Source organism: Melanotaenia boesemani, chromosome 14 (genome assembly GCF_017639745.1).
Source record: "Melanotaenia boesemani isolate fMelBoe1 chromosome 14, fMelBoe1.pri, whole genome shotgun sequence".
Taxonomy (NCBI): Eukaryota; Metazoa; Chordata; class Actinopteri; order Atheriniformes; family Melanotaeniidae; genus Melanotaenia; species Melanotaenia boesemani.
The window spans coordinates 30,534,138-30,548,636 of NC_055695.1; the positions used below are offsets into that span (position 1 = coordinate 30,534,138).

At 40.3% G+C, this 14,499-nt stretch overlaps 1 protein-coding gene across 16 annotated transcripts in view; it reads right to left on the bottom strand.

Annotated features, from left to right (window-relative positions):
* kif1aa (kinesin family member 1Aa) overlaps positions 1–14,499 on the bottom strand; it is a 53,304-nt gene that overhangs the window by 26,134 nt on the left and 12,671 nt on the right. For 9 of the 16 annotated variants that reach the window (XM_042005983.1, XM_042005981.1, XM_042005980.1 and 6 more), the window contains exons 7-25: positions 13,869–13,980; positions 13,522–13,599; positions 11,797–11,862; positions 11,687–11,704; positions 11,520–11,598; positions 11,345–11,423; positions 11,049–11,191; positions 10,744–10,782; positions 7,060–7,193; positions 5,779–5,858; positions 5,304–5,379; positions 4,638–4,717; positions 4,410–4,516; positions 3,505–3,585; positions 3,208–3,388; positions 3,013–3,085; positions 1,714–1,804; positions 1,483–1,631; positions 1,203–1,381 (exon numbers count right to left, since the gene is read on the bottom strand). In XM_042005983.1, coding sequence (XP_041861917.1) covers positions 1,203–1,381; positions 1,483–1,631; positions 1,714–1,804; positions 3,013–3,085; positions 3,208–3,388; positions 3,505–3,585; positions 4,410–4,516; positions 4,638–4,717; positions 5,304–5,379; positions 5,779–5,858; positions 7,060–7,193; positions 10,744–10,782; positions 11,049–11,191; positions 11,345–11,423; positions 11,520–11,598; positions 11,687–11,704; positions 11,797–11,862; positions 13,522–13,599; positions 13,869–13,980 — 1,845 coding nt within the window. The remainder of the gene's footprint in view (positions 1–1,202; positions 1,382–1,482; positions 1,632–1,713; positions 1,805–3,012; positions 3,086–3,207; positions 3,389–3,504; positions 3,586–4,409; positions 4,517–4,637; positions 4,718–5,303; positions 5,380–5,778; positions 5,859–7,059; positions 7,194–10,743; positions 10,783–11,048; positions 11,192–11,344; positions 11,424–11,519; positions 11,599–11,686; positions 11,705–11,796; positions 11,863–13,521; positions 13,600–13,868; positions 13,981–14,499) is intronic. The other 7 variants (XM_042005989.1, XM_042005988.1, XM_042005987.1 and 4 more) reach the window with 1 other exon arrangement.

Sequence of the window (14,499 nt, forward strand, 5' to 3'; positions counted from 1 at the left end):
TTATTACCAGATCTTTAACTAAGGAAATTGAAAAATTGCTCACTTTTATAATAGATGCAGACATTTTTATTTAGTTGTGCATCTAAGAATGTTTCTAAAGTATTAAACTAACTTACAAGAAACACAGTTTCTCAATATACACTCACCATCTACCTTATCAGGTCCACCTGACATCTACTCAACCAATCACATAGCAGCAGCATGTAGTAATGCAGACATGATGATGACTTTCTGAAGTCCAAACTGAGCATCACAATGAGGAAGAAAGGAGATTTAAGGTACTTTGAATGAGGCATGGTTGTTGGTCTGAGTATTTACTGGGATTTCCACCCACAACCATCTCTAGGGTTTATAGAGAATGGTCTGAAGAAGAAAAAATATCCAGTGAGCAGCAGTTGTCTGGACAAGAATGTCTTGTTGATGTCAGAGGTCAGAGGAGAATGGACAGACTGGTTGGAGATGATAGAAAGACAACAGGAAGTCCAGTAAGCACTGGTTCCAACCAAGGTCTACAGAATATAATCATGAAAACATGGATCCATCCTGCCTTGGATCAACGCTTCAGGCTGCTGGTGGTGTAATAGTGTGGAGGATATTTTCTTGGTCCACTTTGGGCTCCTTAGTACCAACGTGGCCTGGTTTAACCAGCACAGCCTACCTGAGTATTGTTGCTGACCATGTCCATCCCTTTATGACCACAGTGGAGCATCTTCTGTTGCTACTTCCAGCAGGATAATGCACCATGTCACAAAGCTCAGATCATCTCCACCTGCTTTCTAGAACATGACGATGAGTTCACTGGACTCCAACGGCCTCCACAGCCACCAGATCTCAGTCCAGTAGAGCAGCTTTGGGATGTGGTGGAACGGGAGATTCTCATCATGGATGCAGCCGACAAACCTGCAGCAGCTGTGTCATGCTGTCATGTCAATATGGAGAAAACCTCTGAGAAATGTTTCCACCACCTTGTTGAATCTATGACACCAAGAGTTAAGGCAGTTCTGAAGGAAAAAGAAGTCCAACCCAGTACTAGCAAGGTGGACCTGATAAAGTGGCTGGTGAGTTTTTATTACATTGCAATACTATGAAAAAGCTGCATGTATGATAGTATACTACAGGCACAGTGTGTCAGGCATAGATGTTAAGTATTTGTAAAGTATATGTAAGTAAAGTTTGCTCAGTAAAGATCTGTGGGCAGCTACCTTAGTTTTTCTAATGTCCAGTAGTGAGTGGCCCCATTCTTCTGATCTTGCACCTCTACAGCCACAATTGTGCGAGGAAAATGTCGCTTTTCTTTGTCTATAGTTGCCTCTGAGGGCAACAGATCAGGAGGCAAGGGGGAGTAGAGGGTGTCTGTCAGCAACACAAACTGAAACTGGACCTGCAGGGGGACAGGAAACATCGAGATGAAGGATAAATGATACAATATGTAGAAATATGTAGATATACTGATAGAGTATGAAGAACAACAAGATGCCACACCTTCTTTTTGAGTTCAACACTGATGGCGTTTGCTTCCTTGAGAAAAATAGCATTTCCCCATAAAAGGTCTCGTAGAGAGGTGAACTGGTAACACCTCCACTTACGGAAGCTCCACACAGCCATTTCTCTTTCTCGCTCTGTCCACTGAACTGTTGGACAAAATAATAAAAACATTATCGTGTCTTAACCGACCAACACCTCCACAGCATGTTTGTCAGCTGTTATCTCTACCTTCTTCTTCTGGTTCCTCCTCTTCCTCCGGGGCTTCCGGGTAACAACGGTCCACTTGCTTCTGCAGAGCTTCCAGCTTGCTCTCATAATCCTAGATAATGATTTATTGATGACCCATGTTAAAGGTTTAGTGGATTTTACTGTTATGTCAGTCAGTAAAGTGATGATAAATGCTTGTCCACACGTACTGTATGCTAACGATCAAATTATTATTTTTTTCCAGTGTCTGGTCACAGGAACATTGACAAACACAACTTTACCCCTTAACAGCTAATCTATCATATTAAATACTTACCAAAAATTGAATCTATCATATTCAATTTTTATCATTTTCTGATAAAAACTGTGCTCATAACCCTTAATACAATATATATATATATATAAAATCAGTTATCAGATTGTAGAAATATGTAGATATACTAATAGCACAGTTGTTTTTTTTATTTTTGGAGATATTTTAGGTATATATATACTGTATGTCTAAAAAAATTCAAATTCAAAATCAATATTAACTTACTTACAGTAAGTAAATTAGTGTTTAGTTTCTTTTTGTAACAATGCCTGTCCGTAGTTAATCTTATATCTGTTTATTTCCCTTGTAAATGGAAAATGCATTTGTGGAATGAGCAGTTAAATATGAGTTAAATATGTAGGTAGGTTATGTTAATTTCACCTAAGATAAACTTAGTGATTCGATATATAGTCTGGGACGGTACTCTGTCCTCCAAGATGACCTCTCTGGCCCCCACAGAGTGGGATTTATCAGCGACTACCTCCAGAGCATGGATGACCTGCCTGCAGTTCTGACCTCAACCTCACTGAACACTTGTGGGATCATCTTGGTATCAGAGTGACCAACATAATCACACTGGTTGACTGGTGACAAGTGCTGGTTAAAGAATGGGATGCCATCCCACAGCAGTGTGGGACCAAGCGGGTGACCTGGATAAGGAGGAGGTACCAGGATGTTGTGGTTGTGTATGGATCTTCCACTCATACTGAGGTCCTTGTTTGTTAAATGAAGAAAATTTTAAATGGTCAAAATGTCTTGTTTCCTCAGACTTCAATCCAATAAACGACACCAACCAACAACCAACAGCAGAATCAGCTGTTTGGCAGAGAAGATCTGGAAAGGTTTTCATGGATACACACATTCAACTTTGCTGCTCATCCCACAAACGCATTTTCCTTCCAAATGTGGCTCCATTTAAAAGAAAATAAACATAACAGTAGAAGATTTATTACTGAGGAGTTTTCTGTAGCTTGCCATAACACTATAACAACTCAGCATGACTGTACCAGTCTCTGTTTCTCCAGGAGGTTGTTGGCCTCTTCTCTTTCTTTGCGATACTGATCCTCCAACTCCTGAAGCCTGAGGACAAAAACCCAAGCAAATAAAAAAAAATCAGAGGAAGGAAAAGAATGAATTTGCAGCAGTGTATGAGTAAGTATTAAGAACGTGGTCACAGCTTGTTTTATATGAGTATTCTTTACCTCTGCTCCATCTCTTGTTTCATATCAATGCCTTGTTTGTCCAGCAGCTCTCTCTGAGCAAAAGCCCAGTCGACTGGCTCAGCAGGAGTTTCAGCACAGGGGGTCCTCTCCCTTTCAGCCCTGGCCTGCTCGGGATGATTGAACCGGAATACGTGGCTTTTCCCCAGGATGATGCGATTTCCTGCAGGGGCACCACAAATCAGAACGAGTTAGTTAAATATTTACATGTCAATCTTCCTGCAATGTGGTTGTTTCAGGGAAAGATGAAACAGGTAAAAATATGACAGTTAATCTGACCTGACTTCAGAATAGTTGGTTCAGTCACCCTCTTTCCATTGACATAAGTCTCAGCTCCGTCACAGGGTTCTAGGATAACTGCTGCTTAGAACAGGCAAGATTTTAATGATGCAGCAATATTAAACCACAATGTACAAACATAAACTTAGCACAAAAAGGACATTTATGGTAGATTATTTCTTCTCTTTAATAATACCAATTCATATTGTATAATACACTGTTGGAAAGCCGGATCAGTCACCTTTACAATGAGCTATAACTTGTAAGGATTGTGCTTTTGCAGAATGAGCAACACAGCTAAACATGTAGGCAGTCCCCCCAAAAATGTACCAAAATCCCCTGTAATACTCTCCTGTCGATATTCACTCTGGTTCTGAGTTTCTTGGTGGATTGGATGATTGCACTCTCCCACAGTAAGAAGGAAGAAACAACACATAGTGGACATTTTTAAACTTTATTCATTTTACACTGTCAGGGACCTAAGTAGGTGTTGAAGTTACATATAAAGCCAAATTAGCTGGTACGTCATCCTGGACTCACAGCAGGTCATTCCATCCTCTCCACTCCCAAATTCTAGAGCTACTCTATGATGATCCTGACTGTGTGGGGGAAAGCACTGTCGTCCTGGAGGGAGGAGTTAGCTCCCAGATTCTGGAGATATAGTATTTCCACTGACTCTAGCATCTCAATCGACCAAGACACTCATTGATAATACAGACAGGAATTTTGGTACATTATTTGGTGACACTACCTACATGTTTAGTTGTGCTGCTCATTTTACAAATAGTCCTTTAAAGTTATATCTTGTTGTAAAGGTGACTAATCACGCTTTCTGGCAATCAAAAGAGTTTCCTTATTTTCTGTGCCATACTACAAGCCTGTGGAGTAAAAAACAATTTGCTCACTTTCTCCCATTGGACCAGTAGAACTGGTGAAAGTGCAGTGCTCATCCTTGATGAAGTGTCCACTGAGGACTATATCCTGACGACTGCTGGCATCTAAACGACCAACCCTAAAAAGCACAAAGGGGTAACAGCACTTCAGTTTATATTCAGCATTACTCCCTCTATTATTCAAGTTATCATTTTTCTGTGTATTAACATAACATCACAGAGAGAATACCAGCATCTGACCTGGTGATTCCATCTTTAATGTAGTACAGCAGGCACTCAGACATCAGCGGATCTTCATTAAGGTTCACTAAATGAGGTGTCTGACACAGAGTAAAGAGGAAGGTACTGATTGTTAACATATGGTGTGTACTATGCATGCAGGGAATCATTTGGTGACATATGTTATTTTCATTTTACTGTATGAATCAGAGGTCTGAAAAACACTCAGTGTAAAGAAAAGTTAAATCCATGCAGATAAATGTGGTCCCCACAGCTTTTCAGCATGGGTGTAATTGGGCTATAAATCACAGAAATGGGAGCACTACCATTAATTTCCCCCCATGTTTACACCCACTGCTGCCATCACTGCTGTGAGGAAGCGCTGTGAGTAATCAAGTAGATTTAGAATCACACTTGATGAAAATAGAGAAAGCCTTGTCTGATCTGCTTGGACGAGGCTCCTATTGAGGAAAAGCTCAAAGCACACAGAGGAGACGCTTCAGAGCAACAAACCTCGTTGGGGGAAAACAGCCCGACTGTGTCGATAAACACAGGCTCAGGCTTTCTGGGGATATCTGAGGGCTTTGGGGTAAATAAATAAGCATTTCAGTGATTAATTTAAGTGATACATATGACATTACAAAGGAAGTTGGAGGTGTTTGGTACAAAATGTTTGTTTCTTTTTACCTTTTTCGGAGAGAACACGCCAACAGTGCCACCATCTTCCCGCATTGCCACACCCATTTCTGCCAGCAGAGCCTCTCTGTGGGTCAGTATCAACAATACACTGTGTGTTTTGATGCTGTGTTTGTCTGTCAAGATACTTCATGTGTTTTGTTTCCTACACATGTTCTTAGTGGAACAAAAGTATATTTTCAACACAACACACTGCATAACCAAACTCACTGGTAGCATCAGGGTTTACCCAGTTATACTGACGGAATACACATGGAAATGTGCTCCCCACCTTTATTTTAGTCAAAGTAGTCAGTTTTATTGATTAGGGACAACAGTGAAGTATTTAGTCTATCATACAACTGCTTTATGCTAAAACCTGTGACTTATCCAAGGTATTTACCATCTCCTCTGTGACCCTGCACCGGTCAAAGCAGCTGTTGAGGATGGTTCAGTGGTCAATACAATAACACAAATAAAATCTTACCTTTCCATTCGAATGGCCTCTGTTTTGCGAAGTTTCTCCTCCCAAGTCTCATTGAGTTCAGCAATAATTTTCTCTGTTTCCTGAGATTAAAACACAGCAATGATCACTCTGGTAAACAGGTTTTATATTTAAATTTTTTGATGATGATATGATAAACTGATGCACTAAACATATCACCTGAATCTTTTTTTTCTTTCAAAGGACCATAAATCATATTAGCCAAACACTTGCAATAGAAATAGATTTTCCCAACAGAGCACTTCACTCTCAAACTGCAGAATGGGAGGCAGAACTTTCAGGTATCAGACCCCTCTCTGTGAAACCAGCTTCCAGCTTGGCTTCAGGAGGCAGAGACTTCAGGTATCAGACCCCTATCTGTGGAACCGGCTCCCAGTTTGGCTTCAGGAGACAGACACCCTCTCTACCTTTCAGATCAGGCTTCAAACTCTCCTTTCTGATAAACCTTATAGTAGGTCTGGCTTGGTGACCCTTATCCATCTCTTTAGTTCTGCTGCTGTAATGCCAGTATATCTGATATTCTTGTCATTAATTTGTGTTTCTCTTCTTCTTTCTCAGTTGGTGTCCCTAGCTTAGAGTTATGCTGCTTGTTGACCCCTTTGTCATGTCCTCTCCACCCCCAACCGATCGAGGAAGATGGCCGTCCTTACTGGTTCTGGTCCTGATGGAGGTTTGGTTCTCCACTGTCTTGTCATACACCTCAAGATAGAGGATTGAATAAAAGAAAAGATTTGGTGCAATCCATTGGCTTCGTTATCTTGGTGCTAATATTTTTATTAATTGGTTTATATTAGCACAGTTTAAAGTCATGTGAATCATATAACTCATTTTTTATAACTGGATTGCATTTGATTGTACCTTAAAAGTGTCCATGAATTAATGCTATAACAAAAAAGCTGAATTTAATTGAACTTGGTGACATGTTGTTTTCTAATGATTAACTTTATTGATTGATAACTTGATCATAAACTGTATTTTGTTTTTGATAAAGTAATTATTTCTAACTGTGAAAGAGTTGAGATATCTAATGGATCCAACTGGTTTTTAGGGATTTCATATTGTATATGCCCACAGTTAACATAAATGTGAACAAAAAAAAATTTGAGTTTGGTCCTGATCATGTCATTCAGTTTTTCAGTAATGAGAAAAACCTGATGCCAAATGGTTTGTAAAGAACAAACTGGGCTTATTTCAGTGTAATCTTAATTATATGTAAGTGGAAGGTTTAAGTTGGACTTTATAAACATGTTAGTCGACGCTCACCTTCAGCCTCTCGATGGCCTCCTCGCTGCCGGGGCTGAACATGATGCGGTCATGTAGACTGGCAATGGATCCGGCTCGGCTGGACAGTGCTGAGAGGGACGGAGAGGGGCTCATCCCTGTCATGGCATTGGTCACTGTGAAGAGATCATCCCTTTGATTCACAGCTTGGTCTTTATTGTTATTGTTCTTGTAATCGGATATGTCTGTTGGGGTGGGACAGGGCGTAGGGAGTGGACGGGAAGTGGGGGGTGGGGTAATCAATAACAAAAAGTAAAAGAACGAAGAAATGCAGAAAGAAAAGGAAGAGAAGAGAAAGGAGAATAGAAAAGACAAAATATATGTGGCTTCAAACACACCTAAGTCACAGAGAGAAATCTGGACATTTTGTTTTAAAAGTGAAAGCAGCACCAGCAGGAAGCCACGCACGGAGAAAATAAACTGAAACGATGCAACAAAGAGGCCATCCAGCCACAAAAAGGCTCAAAGAAATTGCTACTATGCAGAACGTCAAGCAGAGCATCATATGCAGTCATTTAAAAACAAGATAATGCATCCCTTCTCTGTTATATCTCTCATCAGCCCTCTTGGAAAAAAAACTGTGTCACAGGAATTTTTTTTTTTTTTTCATTTTTTAACATTTCTAACAGCAGGAAAGTTATGGGAAAACAAATATGTGTGAGGAGTTCTGGTGCTATGGCTGTCAAATGGCAGGTGAAAAGAGAGATGCTAAACCTGGACTGGAATGACTGAGAAGAAGGTCACGCCTGATCTAAAACTACGTAATAAGTTGATGTTGGGCTTCTGTGCTGGTATAGCTCTGTCCATAACAAACATAATACCACCAGTGTTGTTGGAAGTAGACCCTCAGGCAAAAGGTGAATTATTGACTCTATTAAGGGGCGGCATTAATGGCTGATATTTGTCCTAAAGATTTTGTTTGGAGGCAACTAAAAAGGCATGCCAGAAGGATTGGCTCTAAATGAGAGAAATCTATAAAAGTGTTCTGTTGGTTGGCCACAAACCCTCCTGGAAAATAGCTCAGCCACTCAGAAGAGAAAGAGGGGTACCACCTAAACTGTTTTCTTCAAAGAGAAATGGCGTTTATCTGTGAATTCGGATATCATCCTCCCCATTACCCCACTAAACACTATAGTGACATACTGGAGAGTCAAGCCTCATTTACAGGAGAAACCATGCAGGTGTGTCACAGCTTGATGCTCAGGATGGAGCTCACAGATTATCAAAGAAGCCTGGGAGTTTGCTTTTCTGGTCCATCTATTTATTCTATTCTGGTGGGTTTCGGTGTGGAAGGAATATGGCTTCCCACCTGATTTCTGACTTACTGCCGGAAATCAGGTGAGACGTTAGCCAAACTAGGAGGATTTTAGAGAGGATTTGCTGCCTCTCTACATGATAAGGAGCCAGCTGAGTTGGTTTGGGTTGGCAAGGCTAGTTGGACACAGTCCCCAAGACTGACACTGGACTCAGTGGAGGGATTTAATCTCCAAAATGGCTTGGGATTGGTTAGGAATCCTCAGGGGGAGCTGAAGAAGGGGAAGGCTGTGCTTTTCTGCATCCTTCTTGCTACTGTGATTCAGATATGGATGATGTGGATTAAAACATTAACAAATGAAAGAACGAAAGCCAATTAGGAAGCCACAACTTTGAATTAAGCTCTAAAATCAACCAGAAGCATTTACTGCTCATCGTGCTTTGCTAATATAAATTTATGAGAGCAAACATCCATTTCCCTGACAGAGACTCACACTTGGGTAAGTTTGTTTGATCGGCCTTGAAGTCATGATTGGTAACTTTTCAGTCTCAGAATATTTTCTATTTATCAAAACAATATATGACATAATTGATAATGTCTGCAGTTTTTAGTGTTTTATCTTGGGTTTGTTGTGATAATATCCTGCAGGCCTCTATTAAATCCTGCTTCGTGAAGAACATCAGCTGTCAGGCCATCCATCCACAGCCATTCATCTACACAGGCTTTATCCTGTCAAGATGGATCACATAATATTTCTATTGCGGTAAATGAAGTTGCGTTTTATGAATGTAGAGTAAAAAGCTGTGGCGACTTCCTCAAAGATCCAAACATGGTAATAATCACTTTGACTGGAAGCTACATCATCATTTCCTTCTATCACGATTACCAGCTGGAGGAGATTAAACCAGTTACTGTGTGAGAATTACATCATGAGAATGGTAAGATACACAATCCGTCCACTTTATTAGGTCCACCTTCTAGTACCAGTTGGACTCTCTATTTCCATAAGAACTGCCTCAATTCTTGCTGTCATAGATCCATGATGAGAATCTCCCGTTCCACCACATCCCAAAGCTGCTCTACTGGACTGAGATCTGGTGGCTGTGGAGGCCGTTGGAGTCCAGTGAACTCATTGTCATGTTCTAGAAAGCAGGTGGAGATGATCTGAGCTTTGTGACATGGTGCATTATCCTGCTGGAAGTAGCATCAGAAGATGCTCCACTGTACTCATAAAGGGATGGACATGGTCAGCAACAATACTCAGGTAGGCTGTGGTGGTTAAACCAGGCCATGCTGGTACTAAGGAGCCCAAAGTGGGCCAAGAAAATCTCCCCCCATCATTACACCAGCAGCAGCCTGAACCATTGATCCAAGGCAGGATGGATCCATGTTTTCATGTTTCCACCAGATTCTGATCCTAGCATCTGAATGTGGAGCTGAAATGGAGACTCATCAGACCAGCAACGTTTCTCCATCTTCTATTGTCCAGTGTTGGTGAGTGTGTGTGAATTGTAGCCTCAGTTTCCTGTTCTTAGCTGACAGGAGGCACCCGGTGTGTCTTCTGCTGCTGGAGCTCATCTGCTTCAAGGTTGGACGTGTTGTGTGTTCAGAGATGCTGTTCTGCAGACCTTGGTTGGAACCAGATCTTATTGGACTTCCTGTTGTCTTTCTATCATCTCCAACCAGTCTGTCCATTCTCCTCTGACCTCTGACACCAATCAGACAATCTGGTCCAGACAACTGCTGCTCACTGGATATTTTCACTTCTTCAGACCGTTCTCTGTAAACCCTAGAGATGGTTGTGTGTGAAAATCCCAGTAAATACTCAGACCAACAACCATGCCACGTTCAAAGTCACTTCAATCTCCTTTCTTCCTCATTGTGATGCTCAGTTTGAACTTCAGCAAGTCGTCTTCATCATGTCTACATGACTAGATGTGTTGAGCTGCTGCCATGTGATTGGCTGATTAGATATTTGTGTTAACAAGTCATCGAACAGGTGGACCTGATAAAGTGGACGGTGGGTGTATAGTTTCTGCATCAAGGGATGTACTGCTGTATCATATTGTATTCTCTGCTTCAATGAGTCATGAAAATTACACCCTGCTCCATTTATGCCACATCCATGAAGCCATTCACAGTTCTCTACAGCACCATCGTGGTATAAGGCCATAAGTGTTTCATAATTAAAAGCCAAAATGATAAAGTCTGAAAAGACATGAGCTACATGCTGATTATATTAACATTAGCGATTCAGCTATTATTAGAAGTCAACAAAATGAGTCTTGGCAATACAATTTTACAATACAATATTTTGGTGCTGCAGAGAACACTGACAAGCTACTATTTACTGCTGCAACAAGCGCCTGTGATACCAAGCTGCAGAGCAAAAGCAATGGCCAGAAACACACATTTCAAACCCTCTATATCAGCACCAGACGCTCGATATGCTGAGAGGAGAAAAAGATTGACAAAGAGAGAGAAACAAACAGTACAAGACCTTTAGATACAATATTCGTTGACTTTACAGTTTACATTTTTAAAATAATATGTTCAGATAAACTGCAAACAACTGAAAGAATGTGGCAAAACCTCTGGGGTGAGACACAAGTAGAAGTTTAAAGACTTCCAAATCAGTTTGTTTCCATTAATACAACTATTCTGTTGCCCTGGTTCATCATCTGGTAAATCATAAAGATCTAAAGATGTCCCTTACTCTCAATGATGTCACCCAGACCCTGGGAAAAGAGGAGATCTTTAAGGCGAGACACTTCTTCCTTCAGCTCGCGCACCAGTCGGTTGTTGGGATCCTCGTTGATGACGGCATTACAACGAATCTGTTTGGCTCGGTCAGCGTACCTGAGAGACAAGAGTAGGGTCATAAAGCGAGCTGACAAAGCCGAGGGAGTCTCTGCAGCTCCACAAAGGGTTTTTTAGTGTGAAACCTGCTGAGGAAAACATGTTAAGCAACACTGTGGTGAGGAAACAGATGTGCAGCTGTGTGCTCGCTACCTGAGCGTGCTGAGGGTCTCGTCGTAGTTGATGTCTGCTGGACTCAGCGCAGCGACCATTGCAGTCCGAGAATTCCCCCCTAACACAGTGCAGACAAGATTACAAACACTTTACTCTCAGTTTGTGGAGAGTTAATAAACAACTACATCATAACTGACAAATACAGCTTTCATACCCAAGTTTTCTCTCAGTAGCCAGGTTAACACCGAGTCTCTGTACGGGATGAAGCTTTCCACTTTCTTCTTCTTTTTATTCTGTGGATCAAACAAAAGTTAAATCAAAATTTGCAAATCTACTTGATTTTAAAATAAGGAAATAATAGATGGAAAAAGTGGCAATTACCTTGTTTGCCCCAGAATCCTAAAAAGAAGTAAATAATAAAATGAAAGTTGAGTTAAAACTAAATATACTTTATCTTCTGATGATCGACAAATAGAAATAATAATACAAACCACTTCTGCCAAAGCTGAGATAACTTTTCCCAGAGTGGTTAGAGATTTGTTGATATTTGCTCCTTCCTGTCACACACAGAATAATACCAACGTAAACACTGTGATCGCTTCGATAAAGGTTCAGTCACTGTTATGATTTCACGCTTGCGGTGGATATAAAAAGTATTTACACCCCTGTGAAAATTCAAAGCTTTTGTGATGTTAAAAAGTAAAACCACAATAAATTATTTCCGAACTTTTTCTACTTTTAACTAAAACAAATCTGTAAGGGGAATATATAGAAAATAAAAAACTACACAATAAGCTGGTTGCATAAGTATGGACACCCTTAAAGTAAAACTTTGTTTAAGTATCTTTTGATTTAATCGCAGCAGTCTGTTTTCCTGGGCAGGAGTCCATTAGCAAAGAACATCTTGACAACATTCCCTCGCTTTACTCAGAAATTTGCTTCATATCTGTCAGATTGGGAGGACATCTCTTGTTCACAGTCCTCTTCAGATCACTCCACAGGTCTGTTGGATTTAGGTTCTGGTCTCTGGCTGGATTGTTCCAGAACCTTTTCCTCTGGTGAAGCCATTGCTTTGTTGATCTGGATGTCCTTCTTCCTCTTTAGCTTTCCAGCAGAAGCCTGAAGGTTTTGGACTGAATGCGAATGATATTTATTTATTTATTTACTGGTCAAAACTTCCTCCACCTTGACTAAGGCTGCATTCACACCAGTCAGCTAGATTTGATACGACTGGTGTCTCTGTTCAGTTGGGGGGGCAATATTCTTCCAGACCGAGATTGTGTTCACGCTGCCCTTCTGTGAATCTGACCTTTTAAATAACGTGTTCCACTCTCCGCCAGAGGCGGCGCTGTATCAAAAATTATGGAAGGAGAAGAAGAGACAAACAATGAAGAAGAAAAAAATCATTTTAGAAAGGTTATAACAGCAGCCTATAATGTAATGATAAATAAACAGGACTGCATTTTTTCTAGTTTCTGTTTTTGTTTTGTTCCAGGAGATTGTTATAGGACACAACAAGAACGTTCCAGAAATTCCTGCAGCTCCTTCAGTGGTGCCATAGGTCTTTTTACAGCCTTCCTGACCAGTTTTCATCTTGTCTTTTCATCATTTTTGGAAGGGACATCCAGTTCTTTGAAATATCCCTGCTGTCCCATCTTTTCTCTACTTCCTGCTGACTGCCTTCACTGTGTTTCATGGTGCTGCAGAAATGCTTTTGGACCCTTCTCCTGACTGATACCTTTCTTCTGTGAGATCTCTTTGATGGTTTTTAATGTCTCTGTGAAACATGGTTTTTGCTGTAGCATGCACAAAACCAGGCCTCTTTACAGGGGGGTGTACATTTTTAATATCCACTGCAAGCAAGTAAATGTGTCTTCAAATGTGTACTTTAACCTCCTGAGACTTGCATCCTCATACAAAGACATCACATATTTGGTTGTCTGCACCTTAATACTAAATTCTGTGTAACTGGAACTTGTTGAACACTTACACCGGCATTTGGTGCCATCAAGAAATTTTATTTTTCAATTTAAAGTTGTATTTATATCTACATCCTAAATAATAGAATATGTATAATTATGAAAATATGTATAATCATAAATCATTAAATTCTAATTATTGGTTTCTCCTAACCCAAAATAGCTAAAAGAAATTTCTATCTGAAGTCAAACTAAAACTTGGGTCTCAGGAGGTTAAATTTACAAAAGGCAGCTCACCTTAAGCCTGGTCCCTTTGGCTCCAGTAGAATCTGCCCTCTCGCTGCCAGCCAAATCCACCAAACTGATTTTGCTGACCTGCAGTAAAGCATCAATACTCCCGATAAATAAAATGCAACACTTGAGCTGCTATTGAGAAAATCTATAGTCATTCATATTCATTCCAGAGACTTGCTTCATGATACAACCCTTTTCAAATGTGACATTATAATAATGACCTTCAAGCAGTCATTGATTTCCACTTAACATCAAGATTTATATCGGAGTAATCAGTCAGCGCTACAAAAGCAGAAGCAAAAAGCTCAATGTTGAATAAATTCATTCAGGTTGTCATGAAAATCTGTTACCTTTTCAGAGGTGTTGTCAGTCTCCGCATCGTGACGTTTTTGGGTGAATATGATGTTGAAGACAGCGTGTGAGCGGCTGCTGGTCTCATTCATGTTGGTGGCAGCCACAGTCCTGTACAGAGAGAACATGCACACTCCACATCTGTTTAACAGTATACCACGATCATGTTTCTAAAACAAAAATACATTCATGAATCAGCATAAAGGGTTTAAAAGTGATATCCTAATGATTATATTGATTTTAAATAGTTTCAAAACATAACCCCAATAAAAAGAATGTTGGTACACTGTAAAATGCAAATGAAAACAAAACGTCATGATTTGTAAATCTTATCAACCCATTTTTTATTCCCAATGAAACATGAAGAACATATTAGACGTTGAAACATTTTATTGTGAATCTGATAGCAGCAACATATCTGTAAAAAAGTTGGAACATGGGCAACAACAGGCTGGTAAGTAATTGGTACAAATCAGAAACAGCTGGAGGAGCATTTGACAACTAATTAGGCTCATTGGCATCAGGTCAGTAACATGATTGGGTATAAAAGGAGCATTTCAGAGGCTATTAGATGCAAGAATGCGTAGAGGTTCAGAGAAAAACTGCATCTTAAAATTGTGGAACAATTTT